At 34.5% G+C, this 21,352-nt stretch overlaps 2 protein-coding genes across 3 annotated transcripts in view; one reads left to right on the top strand and one right to left on the bottom strand.

The window, feature by feature from the left end:
- Nucleotides 1–3,947: 3,947 nt before the first annotated feature.
- The window catches only part of LOC131128518 (pikachurin), a 57,252-nt gene continuing 39,847 nt past the window's right edge, over nt 3,948–21,352 (top strand). The window contains exons 1-2 of one of the 2 annotated variants that reach the window (XM_058071424.1): nt 3,948–4,037; nt 9,511–9,622. The gene's annotated coding sequence lies outside the window, so the exon portion shown is untranslated. Of the gene's footprint in view, nt 4,038–9,510; nt 9,623–19,832; nt 20,291–21,352 lie in introns of those variants that run through there. The other variant, XM_058071426.1, reaches the window with a different exon arrangement.
- On the bottom strand, nt 14,962–20,194 carry gdnfb (glial cell derived neurotrophic factor b). The gene is made up of 2 exons (XM_058071436.1): nt 19,777–20,194; nt 14,962–16,013 (listed from the first exon to the last, which is right to left on the bottom strand). Exons 1-2 carry the CDS (start codon nt 19,988–19,990, stop codon nt 15,454–15,456), a joined length of 774 nt encoding a protein of 257 aa, XP_057927419.1. The 5' UTR covers nt 19,991–20,194; the 3' UTR covers nt 14,962–15,453.

Raw genomic sequence — 21,352 nt, 5'->3', positions numbered from 1 at the left:
GCTTTAATTTCTGTTACAACATTGACAAAATTTTTACAATCATCGCTTGGCATTCTAAACAAGGTTAGCATCAATGCTAGTGCTAACACTGCATAACAGGTGTCCTGGCTGCTCCACCCTAACAAAACTACTAAAAATAGGCAACCTGGTATTACACTGACAACAACATAAATGTTATTCTCCCGTTGACAAGCGTTGCATCATCGTGTTATTACTTATTGTAGCTTTAATTTGTATAACGATCATTTTGCTGAGTGGCAACATTTGTACAATCATTGCTCATAATTTTACAGAAGGTTAGCATCGATGCTAGTGCTGACACGGCATGATGTGTCCTGGCTGGTCCACCAAAAATGTTATTCCCCTTTGGTATGCCTCACATCAACATGATTGTCAGGCCACTCATTTCACATTAAATTATTGTTAGCATCGATGCTAGTGCTAACATGGTATTATAGGGGTCCTGGCTGGTCCACCAAAACTATTTCTTACTTAAAAAACTAAACTAAGACCTGACACAGGCTGAGATTCCACAATATATCTCAAGCGGTGTCCTGGCTGGTCCACGAATATCATAAACCGCTAATACTAGAGGATGCAGGGTCGCAACAACAACAAAAATATGTTCTCCTTATTACAATCAGAATGTTTAATTGAATGTAAAAATAATTAAATTTACTTAAAATATATATTTTCTGGCGCATAAGACCTGACACAGGCTGTGATTCCACACTATACTTTCAGAGGTGTCCTGGCTGGTCCACCAATACAGTATCATTAACCGCTAGTACTAAATAGGAATGCAGGGTCACCATAGCAACGACAAAGATGTTGCTAATGTGGCATCAACATGATATTTAAGTTGTATTACTTTAAAAAAATCTAATTATTTCACATTGTTGCTTTAGTAGACAAACAATCGGAACGCGTAATTGAATGTATTCGATATTTCATGAACTCTTTTCAATATTTTCTGTTATCTCGCGCCATAAAAACAGCACATAAAAGCTGCCACACGCTGAGATTCCACAGTCCATTTGAAAGAGGCGTCCTGGGGGGGAAATCAGGAGGTGGTCAGACCCTAAAACTTGACCTATGTCAATACAGGAAGTGTCTTCAAGCCTTCACGTGTGTGTGTGTGTGTGTGTGTGTGTGTATTTGTGTGTACATTGAAAAGCAGTCAGTGTTACAAGTGTGCCAGAAATGTTTTGGCAGATGTGATGAGGTGATGCTGAGGGGCTCCATGGGGAGCGGCAAAGAAAAATGTGATGGATAACTTCCATCCTGCACGCTCTCTCTCTTCTCTCTCTCTCTCTCTCTCTCTCTCTCTCTCTCTCTCTCTGTGTGTGTGTGCGTGTTCCGCACAGGAAGTGAAAGCCAGGGGAAACTAAGAGACAAGCAGGTGGCATCCATCTAATGTGGACTTTGCTAGCGGCTATGTGAGGAAATGAATGTCATGATTTGTGTATCTTTCTGTCCCTGCAGGAGTACATGCGGTGGCCTGACAGTGTGTGCGACCGCTTGTGTGGGAATTTGCATGGCGCATGATGATTGATTTCTTTTTTGCATACATGGTGTTGTGTGTGTGTGTTCCCTTCAGTTTAATCAGGTTGAATGCTGGGTTTTAGAGAGTGTGACTTCCTTATTTGGGCGTTCCCAGTACAGATGTTCAAGTAGAGTGGGAGTGACCAGAGGCGGGCCGTGATTGGAATGAACCAAAATCCAACATACAGCTGGAATAGGTGCAGATTCCAGAAGATCTAGAAAGCTTTCTATGCGGGTTATGGTGTGTAGCTGCCCTGTAGTAGCCCCCTTTAAAAACATTCATTCCTTTATTTTCTACCGCTTTTCGCGGGGGGTGTTGGAGCCTATCCCAGCTGTCTTTGGGCAAGAGGCGGGGGTACACCCTGGACTGGTGGCCAGCCAATCACAGGGCACATATAGACAAACAACCATTCACACTCACATTCATACCTATGGACAATTTGGAGTCGCCAATTAACCTAGCATGTTTTTGGAATGTGGGAGGAAACCGGAGTACCCGGAGAAAACCCACACATGCGCGGGGAGAACATGCAAACTCCACACAGAGATGGCCGAGGGTGGAATTGAACCCTGGTCTCCTAGCTGTGAGGTCTGCGCGCTAACCACTTGACCGCCGTGCAGCCCCCCTTTAAAAACAATCTTTGTAAATTTTACTTTTGTAGAATTGATTCCCATAACATAACTTTTTCACCAAACTAATTTTCCAAATACATTTTCCATATTTTCCAAAATCCAACGTACAGCTGGAATAGGTGCAGATTCCGGAAGATCTAGAAAGCTTTCTATGCGGGTTATGGTGTGTAGCTGCCCTGTAGGAGCCCCCTTTAAAAACAATCTTTGTAAATTTTATTTTTGTAGGATTGATTCCCATAATATTACATTTCCACCAAACTAATTTTCCAAATACATTTTCCATATTTTCCAAACATTTGTTTCTCATATTACAAATTTACTCTGTAAAATTTGCAACCTCTTCCTTTTTAGCGTATGACTTTTTCGCTTATTATTTTGACTTAAAAATTACCATTGTTAAAAAAAATTAAATAATTTTTTTCCACACCCAATTTCTTAAAAATTACAACTTTATTAATTGTTCTGTTTTTTATACTATAACGACTTTGGAAAAAATACTTTCCTTTAATATTTGAACTCTCGGCTACTAAAATGACATATTTTTTTTTTTATAATATTACAGATTTTCGTAATATTTTTCTTTATTCTCCTAAATTACAGCCGTTTCTTCCATTTTCATTCTTTTTCTGTTAATATTTTGACTTTATTCTTGTAAAGTTATAGCAGTTTCTTCCGTTTCTTCCAACTTTCTTGAGTTTGTTTCTTGTTATATTACGAATTTAAAAAATTATGTATTTTTTCTTTAATATTTAAATTTTATTCCACTAAAATGACATTTTCCTCATAATATTACATTAATATTGTAAAATTACAGATTAGATTACACATTACTATTTATTTGGAATATTTTGATAGTACCCTACCCTAAAATTATTGTGAAAAATCAAGCCACAGATTTATTGCACGTTTTATTGCACAGTTTTTGTACAGGACTTATCTTCTTTTGTGTCTGTTATTATATGGGAGCCAGGCAATGACATTTCGTTGGCAATTTCACTACTGTGTTTTTGTGAAATGACAATAAAGGGAGTCTATCTATCTATCTAAAATATATTACATTAAATACATTTAAATGCTATTGAAAATTTTCAATGTCACACAATGTGCGATCTTTGATCAAGAGTCAACTACTAGTGTCGAGCGCTAATGCAAAACATCATGTTTTCCTAAGGAAATGTGTGTGTACAACAAGGCAGGTGTCAACAGGGTAGGGTCTATATCACCGCGACAACGTAATGTGTTCTGCACACGTTTAACATAGAACACACATGGCGGCCAGCGATGGTATTTCCATTTGTCTTCCACATTTAGACTTTGTGATACAACAGCTAATAGGATGCAGAACACAGCCTCAGTGTGGACACAAAACATACTCTTAAGACACACCAGAAGGCAACAATCTTGAAAAAATTACAACTTTTTAGAAATTTAGCTTACATGCAGGAAATCAACTACAGAAGCTAAAAATGATGTTTTTAATATCATTTAGAACAAACCAAGGTAAACAATGGTTGTGATTATACTGTAGTTTGTTATGATAGTCAATGGAGGCTGTTGAGATTATAACAGGTTCACAGTAAAATAAAGTTTTCAAACACGAACAATTGTGGTAATACAATACACTATAAATATATTAATAATAAAGTTTTATCACTGCACAATAATTGTTGCCTTGTCAAGTACAATGGAGGGTAAACTATAAATGTCACGTGACGTGAGTGCTCGTAAAATGGCGGAACTTTTGTTTGCGAGTTGACGTGCTGGTACGACTCAATCAACCGGCGGACTGTTACAGAGCAGAGCCGCGAAAAACAAAAAAGTTCCGCTGCGGGCAGTCACCCTCTTTTCACGACAAACAGGTATCATAAACATGTTTTATTTTCACCTTTCAAATGTATTTGTGTTTTTGTAACGACGTAAGTCGGTATTTTTAAGCGGTATTTTCGCTGTGTCTCGTGGCGCTTTGACGTCACTATCATATAATCGCCATCCATTTTTTTTAAATCAAACTTTATTAATAATTACACACAACAAATCTGCGAGTCAGACAAGAAGTGTTGGTCGCAAGTTGATAATGGAAGCTATTTTGCCACGTAAGCTAAATAGGACTTTCATATCGGGTGTCAATGTTGTTGACGGTTAATAACAGTACATTACTGTGCATTTCGGTTGTGCCATAGTAGTTTTTTAACACTGCTTGATCTCATTACAGAGGCTTGTCGCAGCTGTATAATAACCATTTAGAGCAGGGGTCTCAAACATGTGGCCCGCAGGACACTAGTTTGAGGCCCCCGCCTTGATATGAAAGTTTAAAGTTTGATATGGATGTTGTATGGTATCATGTACCCAGAAAAATAATTATGTTTGATTAATGTTCATGTTAAAGGTTAAATAACTGTTAATAGTTATCCTCCCTATCCGTGTGGAAGTGGTAAGTTTTTGGCTATTTAAGTTTAAAGGAAATAACTTGAAGGCTACCGTTTAGGTCGCTAGCTCTCTAGTTTGCGAGTTAGCCTGTGTCTCAAGACCCTGCAGTTGCGCAGTATGTTGTAAATAAAAAAAGTATAAATGTGACTATAGTCGTGTTTTGTCATGTCTACAGGGCTCTAATAATGCTTTGTTCATTTTAATCTGAAAAAAATAATTTGTCTACCCACCAACTATATGTGGTTTCTTAAGTTTTTATTATTTGCCATTTTATTATTATTATTATATTTATTTATTACTGATTTCTTGATTTGTTTATTTATTTTTCATCTTATTTTGTGCAGAAAAAGCCACTCAGTATCAAGCCGAGAAAGAAGAGAAAAAGCGTATGTGTCTCAATATGTTCCAGATTAGATGCAGCCTCAACATGTGGCCTTGCTTTTTATACGAAGATCCGACTCTTTACTACCCCCTGAGTCAAATGTTAGAATGCACATCTGTGGCTATTCAGCACACACAGAAACACAATAAAACCATGGCTGCCAAGTGATGGAAACATTTAGTTGAACCAAGTGATGGAAACATTTAGTTGAACAGTTTGTAAATAATTACAAAATATCACAAAGAAGCAAAGCTGAAACGCCTCCAACAAGATATACTGATATACTGACAAGTATGTACTTACAATGCCCACAAATTGGTACTTCCTTGACGTCGGAACAGCATTAGAATTTCAAAGTGAATAGTTCTTCTTCTCCAAGTGCTAAAACCTGGAATTTTTTTTTTTGTTTTTATGGACATTTCTTGTTTTATTGGCAAGTCGGATTATGTAAAAAACTACCCGGGCGAGGCATTCAACAAAATTCCTGTGATTGATTGATTACAGAGTGGATTTGCGTAGCTTCTGTTGTTTTCTTTAGATCAGGGGTCTCAAACACACGGCCCGCGGGCCCAATGTGGCCCGCAGGACACTAGTTTGAGGCTTTGATATGAAAGTTTAATGTTTGATATGGATGCTGTATGGTATCATGTACCCAGAAAAAAATATTAAGTTTGATTAATGTTCATGTTAAAGGTTAAATAACTGTTAATAGTTATCCTCCCTATCCGTGTGGAAGTGGTAAGTTTTGGGCTATTTAAGTTTAAAGGAAATAACTTGAAGGCTACTGTTTAGGTCGCTAGCTCTCTAGTTTGCGAGTTAGCATGTGTCTCAAGACCCTGTAGTTGCGCAATATGTTGTAAATAAAAATAGTATAAATGTGACTATAGTCGTGTTTTGTCATGTCTGCAGGGCTCTAATAATGCTTTGTTCATTTTAATCAGAAAAAAATAATTTGTCTACCCACCAACTATATGTGGTTTCTTAAGTTTTTATTATTTGGTGTTTTATTATTATTATTATTATATTTATTAATGATTGATAGATTTTCTTTATTTTTTTGTGTAGAAAAATAAAAATAAAGATATTTGAGAACAGTGGAATGTTTTATCAGAGACTCAACACCGCCACTCCTGGTGGCAGCCAAGCAGTACACACCAATTGTGCCAAGACGCCATTAATCAACAGTCCATGGTGTTTCATTCTACTCTGCTGATTTATCCATAACTTTGCCCACCATTAGATATTGTAGTACAAAAAAATATTTATAAAGGTTCTGGCTTCCATGGCATTGAAGGTCACTTCCTTTTCTAATCCTTGTGAGAAAGTGTCCACTTTCCCGCCATATGGCATCACTTATTGTGAATACAAACATGTCTGCTTTTGTTGAATCACACTGCAAAGTAGCCATTCACCTTAAACACTTTAGTCTCTTCAGTGTTATTATTATGATTATGATTTGATGGTGTGTTTTTGGGCAGCTTTCAGCCAAACTGTCTCCTGTCACTCGGGGTTCGGGCTTGGGGGGTCATTGAGCCCTGTGAGGGGTCACCAGAAGGTTGTTGTAGCCCTGGAAAGGTCGATGCAGGGTTGTGAGTGTGTGAGGTTAGAACGATTCCCTCCCCGTGAGTCATTTAGTGTCTTAATAGGATCCATTTCAGGGTTCATTCACCCCATCCAGGAGGAGAACCAGATGTCTGTTGGTAGCTCGTAAAACCTGTGGAGGTATTTTGGGATGGTACACTGTTTTCCGTTAATTTGATTGACAATTGCTGCAATTAATTGGGCTTTTTTTTTAAATGGATGGATGGTGTCATAGGGGGCAAGAACTGTAACAAAAAGTCCGATTTTTCACAGGTGATTATTATTATTATTCTTACATTTAATTTTAAGATTATATCTTAGTTTTATTTTATATTATTTTCTGTATTACAGTTTTAGTAATAATATTTGTAAATATACATGTATATATGTATATTATGTGTAGGCAAAAGCAGTAGTGAGTAGAGTTGTTACTGAGGACCTAAGCCACATGCATTTAGAGTAGTTGCTGAAGAAATAATTAACTTATGAGTAGAGTAGTTACTGAGGACCTAAGGCACATGCATTTAGAGTAGTTACTGAAAATCTTAAGAACTAATTAAGCATAGTTACTGAGGACCCAAGGCACATTCATTTAGAGTAGTTACTGGTGAACATACATTTTAAGTCTATACATTTAGAGTAGTTACTGATAAACTAAGGCACATATTTATAGTTGTTACTGATGAACATTCATTTTGAGTCTATACATTTAGAGTTGTTACTGAGGACTTAAGACACATGCATTTAGAGTAGTTACTGATGAACATACATTTTGAGTCTATACATTTAGAGTGGTTACCGAGGACCTAGTGTGTATACATTTAGAGTAGTTACTGATGAACATACATTTTGAGTCTATACATTTAGAGTTGTTACTGAGGACTTAAGACACATGCATTTAGAGTAGTTACTGATGAACATACATTTTGAGTCTATACATTTAGAGTGGTTACCGAGGACCTAGTGTGTATACATTTAGAGTAGTTACTGATGAACATACATTTTGAGTCTATACATTTAGAATAGTTACCAAGGAACTAAGGCACACACATTTAGAGTAGTTACTGAAAATCTAAAGAACTAATTAAGCGTAGTTACTGAGGACCCAAGGCACATACATTTAGAGTAGTTACTGGTGAACATACATTTTGAGTCTATACATTTACAGTAGTTACTGAGGACCAAAGGCACATACCTTTTTAGAACAGTTACTGATGATCATGTATTTTGAGTTTATACACATTTAGAGTAGTTACTGATAAAATAAGGCACATGCATTTATAGGAGTTACTGATGAACATTCATTTTGAGTCTATACATTTAGAGTAGTTACTGAGGCCCGGAATACCTCAGGTCCTCAGTAACTACTGAATCATCATCAGTAGTTACATTTAGAGTAGTTACTGATGAACATACATTTTGCGTCTATACATTTAGAATAGTTACAGAGGAACTAAGGCACACACATTTAGAGTAGTTACTGAAAAATCAAAAGAACTAATTAAGTGTAGTTACTGAGGACTTAAGACACATGCATTTAGAGTAGTTACTGATGAACATACATTTTGAGTCTATACATTTAGAGTGGTTACTGAGGACCTAAGGTATATACATTTAGAGTAGTTACCGATGAACATACATTTTGAGTCTATACATTTAGAATGGTTACTGAGGACCTAAGGTATAAACATTTAGAGTAGTTACTGATGAACATACAGTTTGAGTGTATACATTTAGAGTGGTTACTGAGGGCCTAAGGTATAAACATTTAGAGTAGTTACTGATGAACATACAGTTTGAGTGTATACATTTAGAGTGGTTACTGAGGGCCTAAGACACATGCATTTAGAGTAGTTACTGATGAACATAGATTTTGAGTCTATACATTTAGAGTGGTTACTGATGAACATACATTTTGAGTCTATACATTTAGAGTGGTTACTGATGAACATACATTTTGAGTCTATACATTTAGAATAGTTACTGATAAACTAAGACACATACATTTATAGTAGTTACTGGTGAACATTCATTTTGAGTCTATACATTTAGAGTAGTTACTGAGGACCAAATGTATATACATTTAGAGTAGTTACAGATGAACATCCATTTTGAGTCTATACATTTAGAGTGGTTACTGAGGGCCAAAGGTATATACATTTAGAGTAGTTACTGATGAACATACACTTTAAGTCTATACATTTAGAATAGTTACCAAAGAACTGAGGCACACACATTTAGAGTAGTTACTGATGAACATACATTTTGTCTATACATTTAGAGTCGTTACTGAGGACCCAAGGTATATCTATTTAGAGTAGTTACTGATGAACATACATTTTGAGTCTATACATTTAGAGTAGTTACTGAGGACCTAAGGTATACACATTTAGAGTAGTTACTGATGAACATTCTTTTTGAGACTATACATTTAGGGTAGTTACTGAGGCTCTAAGGCACATACATTTGGAGTAGTTACTGCAAATCTAATGAGGAGCTAATGAGTAGAGTAGTTACTTTTGCTTATTGGATTCTATTCCATGCTAAATTCTGAATTGTTGGATGAAATGTAACTTTATTATTTAACAATTGAGATCCTAAATGTGTGAATATGTTGAAGTCTTGCTAAGAGCTTTAAAAACAAAACACTGTACAAAGGTAGCATATTTGATATAAAAGCATTTTAAAAATTTCCCACAGACACAAAAATGAAAATGCGTTTGTGCAACTACAACACATGAGCAGATTTATGAACACATGCTTCAGTGGTATGTGCACTCTTGGCATGTTGCACTACTCCTACTGCCTTTTGGCTGAAGAAGCAGCATCAATGTACTTTACATTGCATGATGGACTCAAATGTATATTTGGATGTTGCCATACAGACAGACGCTGTACCTGAAACTGAAACTAACCAATTTTCACTGATTTTTTTTTTTTAGGTGAGGTACTAAAGAAGGACCTGCAACATTTTGGCGAGGATCCGGGTAAAGGGTAGGCACCATGTGGTTCAGTGACCCACCAGATGTGACTCCAACCTCCTCCATATTCAAGGTAAGTGTCCCGAGCCCATTGGAGGGATGATCCTGAGTAAAGGTCTAGAATGGGGGGGGGGGGGGGGGGTTTGCTGTTTCCTCTTCTAAGTGGGGGTCGAATGTTGAGTTGAAGGTCTGGTTTGCCTCTTGGGGTCTTAGACACACACTCGCATACCTATATGTGCACCAGCGTAGTGTTTACAGAGGAGATTAGAGCAGTTCCACGCTGTACCTCAGCTCCCGGGCCACATGTGGAAACCATGACAGGAATGTACGGTGATGCACCGACTGCTGTTGCTGTTGCCGCCATGTACGTTCTGCAACATTTCTAACCTTTATCGCTCCTCCCCTCCCGAGGGGGACGCGCTCTTCCCAGTCCCAGCTCATGTTTTTCCACAGGATGACATGAACATGAAGAGCAGCTCCAGCCACACTGAGACATCATACAACATTTTGCTTATCTTGTAACACAAGGTTGCAGCACATGTGGGAATCGGACACTTCCAAAGGTTAAAGGCCTAAATATTTAATATTGCGGGGTCACTGGTGATACGGTTACGTTTGAGACTCACGACACCCGTGAAGGCTGCGTATGATACAGGAAGCCACTGACCACCGAACTACTCTAAGTTATCGTAATAGATTAATCCTGTCTTTAAAGCAGTTGAGGGAAAATATAGTGCACTGCTTGCCTGCCACCAGCAGAGGTGCCGTTGAGTCAGCCTTTAAACAGCAAGCAAGCGATACGGTTTCCAAATATTTGAACTTTGAATATTACACCTTTTTCCCCAACCTAATTTTATAATTAAAAAAAATATTTCATCTCTCTGGTACTAAAATGAAATTTTTCCTTATACCTTTACGAGTTTTGTTTTTTACAAGAAAAAACTCTAACTAGAATGGTGGGCCATGGGTAAAATAAAAATAGATGCTTAATAAAAATAAAAATAAAAGTAAAAGTAAAAGTAAAAGTAAAAGTAAAAGTAAAAGTAAAAGTAAAAGTAAAAATACAGATACAAATTAAAAAATACAAATTAAAAAATACAAATTAAAAAATACAAATTAAAAAATACAAATCAAAAAATACAAATTAAAAAATGAAAAAAATAAATAAAATAAAACTGAAAAAATAAATGAAAATTAAAATATTTCAATAAATAAATACAAATAAAATAAATACAAATAAAATAAAAATAAATACAAATAAAATAAAAATAAATAAAAAAACAAAAAAATAATAAATAAAAATAAATAAATAAATAAATAAAAACGGACTGTTTTCGCGGGGAGCACGAAACCCAAAGACATACAGCTGAATAGGTGGTTATTAGGCTATAGGTTATAGGCTGGTTATTGTGTGTAGCTGCTCTATAAGAGTACAAAACTCAATACAAAGGGCCGAAATGTAATGTTTTAAATCTAGGCTACTAAAATGAGTATTCTCATAAAATTGGAAGTTTTTTTCTGCTGTTTTATTTAAAACATTTTACATTTTTCTCTCCAATTTTTTTTTCTTGTAATTAACTTTTTTTCCCATAACTTTTTCCCTTGGTTCATTATAACTTTTCCGCAACCTAATTTTCCAAAAATTACAGCTTTATTCATTGTTTTTTTAAATTTAATATTTCAATGCTATGCTACCAAAGTGTTGTTTCCCTCCTCCCCCCTCATATCATAATATTGATTGACTGCATCTCATTATGAATGTTATTATTGAGTTGCGTTGAGGGCAACCTAAATAAAGGTGCTTTCAAGGTGCTTCAACTTTTATCCTTTTATATTTTAAAAATTCCAAAGGAAGGAACTTCACCAACCAGTATTTCGTAGGGAATGTACACTTTGAGCCAACATTTAACACCTGTCGGCCACACCATCCCGCTAACCGCTAACGCTAGTGTTACAGACACGACATCCTTCATTACAAGCTCATCTGACGCTGCGGACAAAAGGGCGACAGACTCATCGCGCTAATGAGCGTGTCTTCTCTCACTCGCTCTTCCTCTAATTGCCTCCTCTTTTTACCGGAATTAAACATTTATGGCGCCATAGCAGAAGTTGTATGGATAGCATCTCTGTTGTTGCCATAGTGACCTCTGATCAGCGCTCATCCTTGTCTTAGCTTCAGCATAAGTGCCTTTTTAAATAGATTTTTTTTATTTTATTTGGGCAAATATATGAAACGTTACAGTGCATTTCTTACATCAATCAAAATATAATTTTCCATAATTTACATTTGTATTCAACTATCTGATCACAAGCCTACCCCTTTTTTTTGCAAGATATAATCATGTTCATGCTACAGTCTTGTTTTCCCCTGTTATTATTATAATTGTATTAGTATTATTATTATCATTATTGTTATAATCTTGATCATTTTTACCATTATTATTATCACCATTATTATAATCATCATTAATATTACCATTTTCATTATTATAGTTGTAACAATTTCATGATTCTTAAAAAAAAAACAGAAAAATTACAATTTTACAAGAATTATATTGTAATATTATCATGAAAAATGTACTTTTAGTAGCATACATGTGAAATATTCAAGTCAAATATACATTTAAAAAGTAATATAATATAATCAGGCAAGCAATTTGAATAAGGTTGGAATTTTGGGAAAATTAGGTTGTGGAAAATGTCATTTTAGTAGTTTAAGTATTAAAGAAAAAATGGTTATTTAAATAAAATAAGAAGTTGTAATAATATGAGAAACAAACCAAACAAAAGTTGTAATTTTTTTTGGAAAATTAGCTTTATATTTTGTGAATAAAGTCAAAATATTAAGAGAGAACAAGTCGTATTCAGATGATATTTTCTGGACGTGGTAAAACCGTTCCTTTGTGATGTCAGAGGGACGGACTTCCTTTTTATGGATCATATTAAAATTAAAATTAAAATTAAAAATTTTAATAATATGAGAAAAAAACCAAACAAAAGTTGTCATTTTTTTGGAAAATTAGCTTTATATTTTGGGAATAAAGTCAAAATATTAAGAGAGAACAAGTCGTATTCAGATGATATTTTCTGGACGTGGTAAAACCGTTCCTTTAGGATGTCAGCGGGACGGACTTCCTTTTTATGGATCATAGTAAAATAAAAATAAAAATACAATTTTTAATAATATGAGAAAAAAACAAACAAAAGTTGTCATTTTTTTTGGAAAATTAGCTTTATATTTTGGGAATAAAGTCAAAATATTAAGAAAGAACAAGTCGTATTCAGATGATATTTTCTGGACGTGGTACAACCGTTCCTTTGTGATGTCTCAGGGACGGACTTCCTTTTTATGGATCATAGTAAAATTAAAATTAAAATTAAAATTAAAATTAAAATTAAAATTAAAATTAAAATTAAAATTAAAATTAAAATTAAAATTAAAATTAAAATTAAAATTAAAATTAAAATTAAAGAAAATAAAAATAAAATTTGTAATAATATGAGAAAAAAACAAACAAAAGTTGTCTTTTTTGGGGAAAATTAGCTTTATATTTTGGTAATAAAGTCAAAATATTAAGAGAGAACAAGTCGTATTCAGATGATATTTTCTTCCTTTTTATGGATCATAGTTAGGAAGCACTTATGGCGTGTTACCAATCACAGCGGCGTGGGCATGCCTGGAAGGCGGACCGTGGGTGGAATAAATTAAAACGGACTGTTTTGGCAGGAAACGCAAATCAAGGAAGTGGCTGGAATAGGTGCAGATTCTGGAAAATCTAGAAAGTGCGAGTTATTGTTTGTAGCTGTTCTATAGGAGTCCACAACTCAATAAAAAAGGGTCAAAAATGCCCTGCTCTAAACTGATCCACCAAGGTTTACTTGAGGGACAGGATGACTGGTTTTTATTGACGCGTTGTCGCGTTCCTTGTTAGCGAAACCGCACATGCTTCTGGTGCTGCTTCGAGCGAAACTGCGACTGTGAAACTATTTGTGGCGCTGCAAGCCAGATAGATGTGATTGTGAAACCCTCTGGTCTGTGGTCTTCATGTATTAGCAGAGCGTGGCTAAAGCTAAGTTGTTCATGGAATGTGTGTTTGCATTTGATGAGCGCTAATACAAGCCAGTTGTAGGGCTCTGAGTTCTTGCTAGCTCAGTTCCGCATCTATCTACTGCATACTTTATTGATTTGCATGGGGGGTGGGGGGGTGGGGGGATGTATGACACAAAAAAAGATAACATGTTTTCTTTTGATAAAATCAATTTATAAAATAAATACGAATAAATTAATGCATCCAACATTACATAAATACATGTCGTTGTTGCTGTCCAATAAAAGTATGCATTTCTGAATTTCAACAAAAAAAAAACCCCACAAAATTTGTGATTTTTCATGGAAAAAAAAATTAAAGCTGTTTGGAGACATAATTTCAATGAGCATTTTTTTGCATTTTTCCAAAGGAGGGGAGGGGGAAGGGGGTGGGCTTTGTCATAAGGTTTATTAGATAATTTTATTTTTTTTTTATTTTAACAATTTATTTTTGTTTTGTTTTTTGGATGAAGGAAAAAAAATTGGAAATTTTCAACAACCAAACAAAAAAAATAATATTCTTAGGCTCAACCCAAAAATACATTCAACATTTTATCTGAATAAAAAAAAAATCTAAATTTGGAGATACAGTCGACAATACATGTCGTTGTTGCTGTCCAATAAAAGTATGCATTTCTGAGTTTCAACCAAAAAAAAAACCCACAAAATTTGTGATTTTTCATGGAGAAAAAAAATTAAAGCAGTTTGGAGACATAATTTCAATGATCAATTTTTTTTAAATTTTACAGGGGATGGGGGGGGGGGCTTTTGTCATAAGGTTTATTAGATAATTTAAATTTTTTTTTATTTTAACAATTTTTTTTGTTTTGTTTTTTGGATGAAGGAAAAAAAAATAGAAATTTTACAACAACCAAACAAATAAACAAATAAAATTTAATATTCTTAGGCTCAACCCAAAAATACATTCAACATTTTTTCTGAATAAAAAAAAATCTAAATTTGGAGATACAGTCGACAATACATGTTGTTGCTGTCCAATAAAAGTATGCATTTCTGAGTTTCAACCAAAAAAAAAACCCACAAAATTTGTGATTTTTCATGGAAAAAAAAATTAAAGCAGTTTGGAGACATAATTTCAATGATCAATTTTTTTTTTAATTTTACAGGGGATGGGGGGGGGGGGGCTTTTGTCATAAGGTTTATTAGATAATTTTCAATTTTTTTTAGTTAAAACATTTTTTTTTGGATGAAGGAATTTTTTTTTAAATTTTCAACAAATAAACAAAAAACAATAATATTCTTAGGCTCAACCCAAAAATACATTCAACATTTTTTCTGAATAAAAAAAAAAAACCTAAATTTGGTTCCTTACTCAATTGCGTTTTTTTAAGCTTATTAATTATTAAATGATCGCTGTTTCATGGTTGACTAGGCCCTATTATTAGTCCATGAATATTGAAAGATCAGTTATATGTTACATAAGAATGTAAAAAAGCTCTCCTCTCAGTCCATGCGGAAGTGGTATGATTTTACATCCTTACTTTGTCTTCCAAATCAATTAAAGGCTAACTCGTTTGCTAGCTTTTATATCCCTGCGGTGATCCAGTAGCCTGCACCTTTAGTGCTGTAAACAATGACTAATAGGGGTGTTATGTCATTTCTGCGGGGCTCTAATAATGTTCAAAAGTGTACTTAGAAAGGCAAACGTTGTGTGTGTGCAATGAAAATATTGCGTTTATTAATAATGAATCCTACTTTGCTAAAATTCATTTATCGCAGTCGGATCTGGAAGTGATTAACTGCAATAAATGAGGGAATTTTTTTTTAAAGGGACAGTAACGTTTAAAAGTGTCCTTTTATACACAAGCACACTTCCTGGCAGAGTGCTTCCTCACGGTGTGGTACACAAGGTTATCGTCCAGAAATGAGAGGTCGTCGTCAAACGCTATTGGTCGACAGCAGGCCTGCGGGGGCGTGTCCTTAGCGGGGAACCTCCTGCGCTGGGCCAGGTTGTACAGGATCTTGTCGTAGTTGGTCTCTGATTTCCTGCAGGGCCCCGCGCAGTACCTGAATATCATCTCCTCATCCGAGCGGTACCCCAAACCTAAGTCCGTCACGTTGAGTTGGATCTGTTTCAGCGTGCAGCCCTGACCCCGCCCACTTCCTGACTTTTTTTTTCCTCTAGCCCCGCCTTTTGTTCTTGTATTTTTCAGTCGGCTTGAGCCGTTCTTCCTCTTGCGTCTGACGTGTCGAGCTTTGGTACTTAGGGTCCGATTTGATTTGGAGATCCTCGGAGACTGGGTCGCCTGAGTGGACTCTGGGGGGGAGGAGGGGGAGCGGCGTATTCTGCTGATGGTCACTTTGATCAAATCCGCCACTTCCTCAAACTCGGCCGAGAGAGGCTCGTGCATGGTATCTAAAGAAAAACATAAGGATGCATCATTATGCTTTTACATTTTCATGTTTTGACCAATCTTCCTCAAAGTGCTTTCCAGTTCAATTCCCAGGCAATTGCTTTAATAGTCCGTGTTTGTACCGGCCATTTTGATGATTTTGACTGATTTTTCTAGGCACACAGAATTTTCTGTCCAAGGTCAATATAGACATGGTACATGCCGAAAGAAGGATTCGACTCATCTTTCATCTACCTTTTTCCGGACTGTAATAGTCAGCAGTCTTAATATTTTGACTTTATTCCTAAAATATAAAGCTAATTTCCCAAAAAATAACAACTTTTGTTTGGTTTGTTTCTCATATTATTACAACTTTTTATTATTTTAAATTTAATTTCATTTAATTTCATTTAATTTCGTTTTAGTTAGTTTTAGTTAGTTTTAGTTTAGTTTTATTTTGTTTACCACATCCAGAAAATATCATCTGAATATGACTTGTTCCCTCTTAATATTTTGACTTTATTCCCAAAATATAAAGCTAATTTTCCAAAAAATGACAACTTGTGTTTGGTTTGTTTCTCATATTATTACAACTTTATTTTTATTTAAATAACCATTTTTTCTTTAATACTTAAACTACTAAAATGACATTTTCCACAACCTAATTTTCCCAAAATTCCAACCTTATTCAAATTGCTTGTTTCTGATTATATTATATTACTTTTTAAATGTATATTTGACTTGAATATTTCACATGTATGCTATTACATGTATTTTTATTTTTATTTTTATTTTTATTTTTATTTTTATTTTTATTTTTATTTTTATTTTTATTTTTATTTTTATTTTTATTTTTATTTTTATTTTTATTTTTATTTTTATTTTTATTTTTATTTTTATTTTTATTTTTATTTTTATTTTTATTTTTATTTTTATCCCTCTGACATACCAAAGGAACATTTTTACCATGTCCAGAAAATATCATCTGAATACGACTTGTTCTCTCTTAATATTTTGACTTTATTCCCAAAATATAAAGCTAATTTTCCAAAAAATGACAACTTTTATTTGGTTTGTTTCTCATATTATTACAACTTTTTATTTTTATTTTACTATTATCCATAAAAAGGAAGTCTGTCGGTCTGACATCACAAAGGAATGGTTTTACCACGTCTCATATTACTACAACTTTTTATTTTTATTTTTATTTTTATTTTTATTTTTATTTTTATTTTTATTTTTATTTTTATTTTTATTTTTATTTTTATTTTTATTTTTATTTTTATTTTTATTTTTATTTTTATTTTTATTTTTATTTTTATTTTTATTTTTATTTTTATTTTTATTTTTATTATTTTATTTTATTTTATTTTTTTTATTCCACAACATAAACTCAAAAAAACGTTCATTCATTCATTTTGAATGAATTCATACCTCTTATCCTCACGAGGGTCGCAGGTGGGCGGGCGGGCATGCTGGAGCCTATCCCAGCTGTCTTATTAGTCAAAAAGTACTAAGAGTACTAAGCACATTGTACATAATCGTACGTAAAAAAAACTATTCAATTCAAGAAATATACTGGCTACCGTCCGCCACGGTTAGCGTGTCAAAAATTGACGCCACAATTAGCTTACATTATGCATGTGTCATGTTAATAGACGACCTTCTTTGTTAGCATCCCATTAGCTCGCTAATCCAAATAGCAAGCAGAAGTTATGTCTGACATCACAATTAAAAACGATAAAAGAAATGAATAAATGAATATTTAAAGGTTATTTTTACCTTCAAGAAAGATGGTACTGTTCCCAAAGACGCGTGGCGGCGAGATCAACCACCCGTCAACAATCATGTCTTCACTGAAGGTAAAAGTAACCTTAAATGTTCTTTTGTCCCTTTTCATTCGTCATTTATATCAGGGGTCTCAAACTCACGGCCCGCAGGCCAAATGCGACCCGCGGGACGCTTGTTTGAGGCCCCCGCCTTGATGTGAAAGTTTAATTTAATTTCTTTAATTTGTTTTTTGATTTGCTTATTTATTTTTCCATCTTATTTTTTGTCGAAAAATTAACATGAAACATTTATTTAATAATTTAATAATAAATAAAAATTAATTTAATTTGTTTCATTTGGTTTTTGATTTGCTTATTTATTTTTCCATCTTATTTTGTGTCGAAAAATAAAAATTAACATTAAACATTTATTTAATAATTTAATAATAAATAAAAATTAATTTCATTTGTTTCATTTGTTTTTTGATTTGCTTATGTATTTTTCCATCTTATTTTGTGTCGAAAAATAAAAATGAACATGAAACGTTTATTTAATAATTTAATAATAAATAAAAATTAATTTGTTAATTTGTTTCATTTGTTTTTTGATTTGCTTATTTATTTTTCCATCTCATTTTTTGTCAAAAAATAAAAATGAACATTAAACATTTATTTAATAATTTAATAATAAATAAAAAATAATTTGTTAATTTGTTTCATTTGTTTTTTGATTTGCTTATTTATTTTTCCATCTTATTTTGTGTTGAAAAATAAAAATTAACATTAAACATTTATTTAATCATTTAATAATAAAAAAAAATAATTTGTTAATTTGTTTCATTTGTTTTTTGCTTTGCTTATTTATTTTTCCATCTTATTTTGTGTCGAAAAATAAAAATGAACATTAAACATTTATTTAATAATAAATAAAAAATAATTTGTTTCATTTGTTTTTTGATTTGCTCATTTATTTTGTGTTGAAATATAAAAATTAACAATAAACATTTATTGAATAATTTAATAATAAATAAAAAATAATTTATAAAAAAAATAATTTGTTTCATTTGTTTTATTTGTTTTTTGATTTGCTTATTTATTTTTCCATCTTATTTTTTGTCGAAAAATAAAAATTAACATTAAACATTTATTTAATAATAAATAAAAATGAATTTGTTTCATTTGTTTTATTTGTTTTTTGATTTGCTTATTTATTTTTCCATCTTATTTTGTGTCGAAATATAAAAATTAACATTAAACATTTATTGAATAATTTAATAATAAACAAAAATTATTTATAATAATTTATAATAATTTAATGTTTTATCAGAGCTTTTCCAAAGAACCAAAGCACTGAAAAAGTGTATATATATATATTTATTAATATTTAATATAATTAATATTTTTATTATATATTTTTTTTCTGTTTTTAATATATATGTGTATATATATATTTTTTTTTTTACCTGATGCGGCCCAGCCTCATCCAGACCCTAGCTCCAGTGGCCCCCCCAGGTAAATTGAGTTTGAGACCCCTGATTTACATCCATACTGATAATGTGTTATTGTTGCAATCGCCCGCTGGAACTCATGGCAAAACAGGAGGGTGTGGTCCGTGTGGCGTCTCGCTGCCACATCGAGTCTTTGGCAACGAGTCGCATCAAGTAACCTTAAATGTTCATTCATATGCGTTTTGTTTACATTTTGGGCTTTTGACTGAATGGGTAACATTCAGTTAGGATCAGTTTCAGTTCGAGTCCGACATGTTTATTAAAGACTTAGTATTAATATTTCATTTTAGCTCTTTAGATTCTTTACCTACATGATTTTATGCTCGATTTTACGCATTTTGCACTCTCCTGGTGTCCAAAGTGCGCACTGTTCTATTGCACATGCGCATTATACCCGCAGGCTGACTTTTCGGAGTGGTACACATCAGTATCGTGGACGGTCGGTCGTGACACGACTCTTTTATCCACAAGTGTACCTAATATTGTGGCCAACGGAAAGCGGTTCTTACATTGGTCTCCCCGGTCGTCCGCGTCCTGCTGGCTGCGGCTGACGGACAGGCTGATCCGGAGCGGTGGACTCGCCAGGGGTCTCTCCTTCTCGTGCGAATCTCCCCCCGCGGAAGACAGCCGCTGTCGGCTCCGGCTTCGGACCAGGGGCGCTTGGCCGGCATGCGCGGCTCCCAGCAGAATCAAACAAGTGGTCAGGCTATGCCATAACTTCATGGTCCACCCGGGACATGGCGCTGCTCGGAACCAAACGGCCTCATGTGCTCATCGTGGATACGGAAGTGGGACTTTTTTCCAGTTTCGGAAGGTTAAAGATCCTGCGTGGACTGCTGGTGACCCCACTGGCGGGATTGCGCAAACTCCGCTAAATGATATAAATCCAAATTTGGAGACGTTCCTCTGACGACCATCCGCACCCAGAACTGGTCCACACTGACTACAAGGATGGGGGGTGTTGCTGGTGACGTGTGTGAGGGTCCGTCCTCTTTGGGTGGAGATAAGACAGAGCCGACACAGGTCAGTGTGTGTGTGTGGGGGGGGGGGGGGGGGGTGTAAAAATGTGTTTCCAATCAGTGTGAGATATGTTGCTACTTCACGCTGCTTTTTGTCCTCCATAAACATGATTGGATATCAATTCCAGCTCAACATAAATATTACATAAATACTACATAAATACTACATTGGCTTATAGAAAATATTGAAAGTGTGTAATATGAACTTGACAAATATGACTTGTTTTATTTCAAGCAAAGCATATTAGAGAAGCCCGTTTCCCCCCCACTGAAAAAAAAATATCCCAATGGTAAGTGGAAATAATGACATGGAAAGTGGAAATTACCAGATGGAAAGTCAAAATTACCAGATAGGAAAGTGGAAATACAAGATAAGAAAGTGGAAATTACGAGATGGGAAAGTGGAAATTACAAGATTAGGAAGGTGGAAATTACCAGATGGGAAAATGGAAATTACTGAGACGGGAAAGTGGGAATAATGATACGGGAAAGTGGAAATTACCAGAGGGGAAAGTGGAAATTACCAGACGGGAAAGTGGAAATAGGAAAGTGGAAATTACCAGATGGGAAAGTGGAAATTACCAGACGGGAAAGTGGAAATTACCAGATGGAAGGTGGAAATTACCAGATAGGAAGGTGGAAATTACCAGATTGGAAAGTGGAAATTACCAGACCGGAAAGTGGAAATTACCAGACGGCAAAGTGGAAATTACCAGATGGGAAAGTGGAAATTACCAGACGGGAAAGTGGAATTTACCAGACGGGAAAGTGGAAATTACCAGACGGGAAAGTGGAAATTACCAGACGGGAAAGTGGAATTTACCAGACGGGAAAGTGGAAATTACCAGACGGGAAAGTGGAAATTACCAGACGGGAAAGTGGAAATTACCAGACGGGAAAGTGGAAATTACCAGATGGGAAAGTGGAAATTACCAGACGGGAAAGTGGAAATTACCAGACGGGAAAGTCGAAGTTACCAGACGGGAAAGTCGAAGTTACCAGATAGCAAAGTCGAAGTTACCAGACGGGAAAGTGGAAATTACCAAACGGGAAGGTGGAAATTACC

This window comes from Doryrhamphus excisus, chromosome 4, assembly GCF_030265055.1.
Source record: "Doryrhamphus excisus isolate RoL2022-K1 chromosome 4, RoL_Dexc_1.0, whole genome shotgun sequence".
NCBI classification, from domain to species: Eukaryota; Metazoa; Chordata; class Actinopteri; order Syngnathiformes; family Syngnathidae; genus Doryrhamphus; species Doryrhamphus excisus.
Note: the sequence above shows the minus strand (reverse complement) of the source record. Positions and strands in the feature narration are given on the sequence as shown.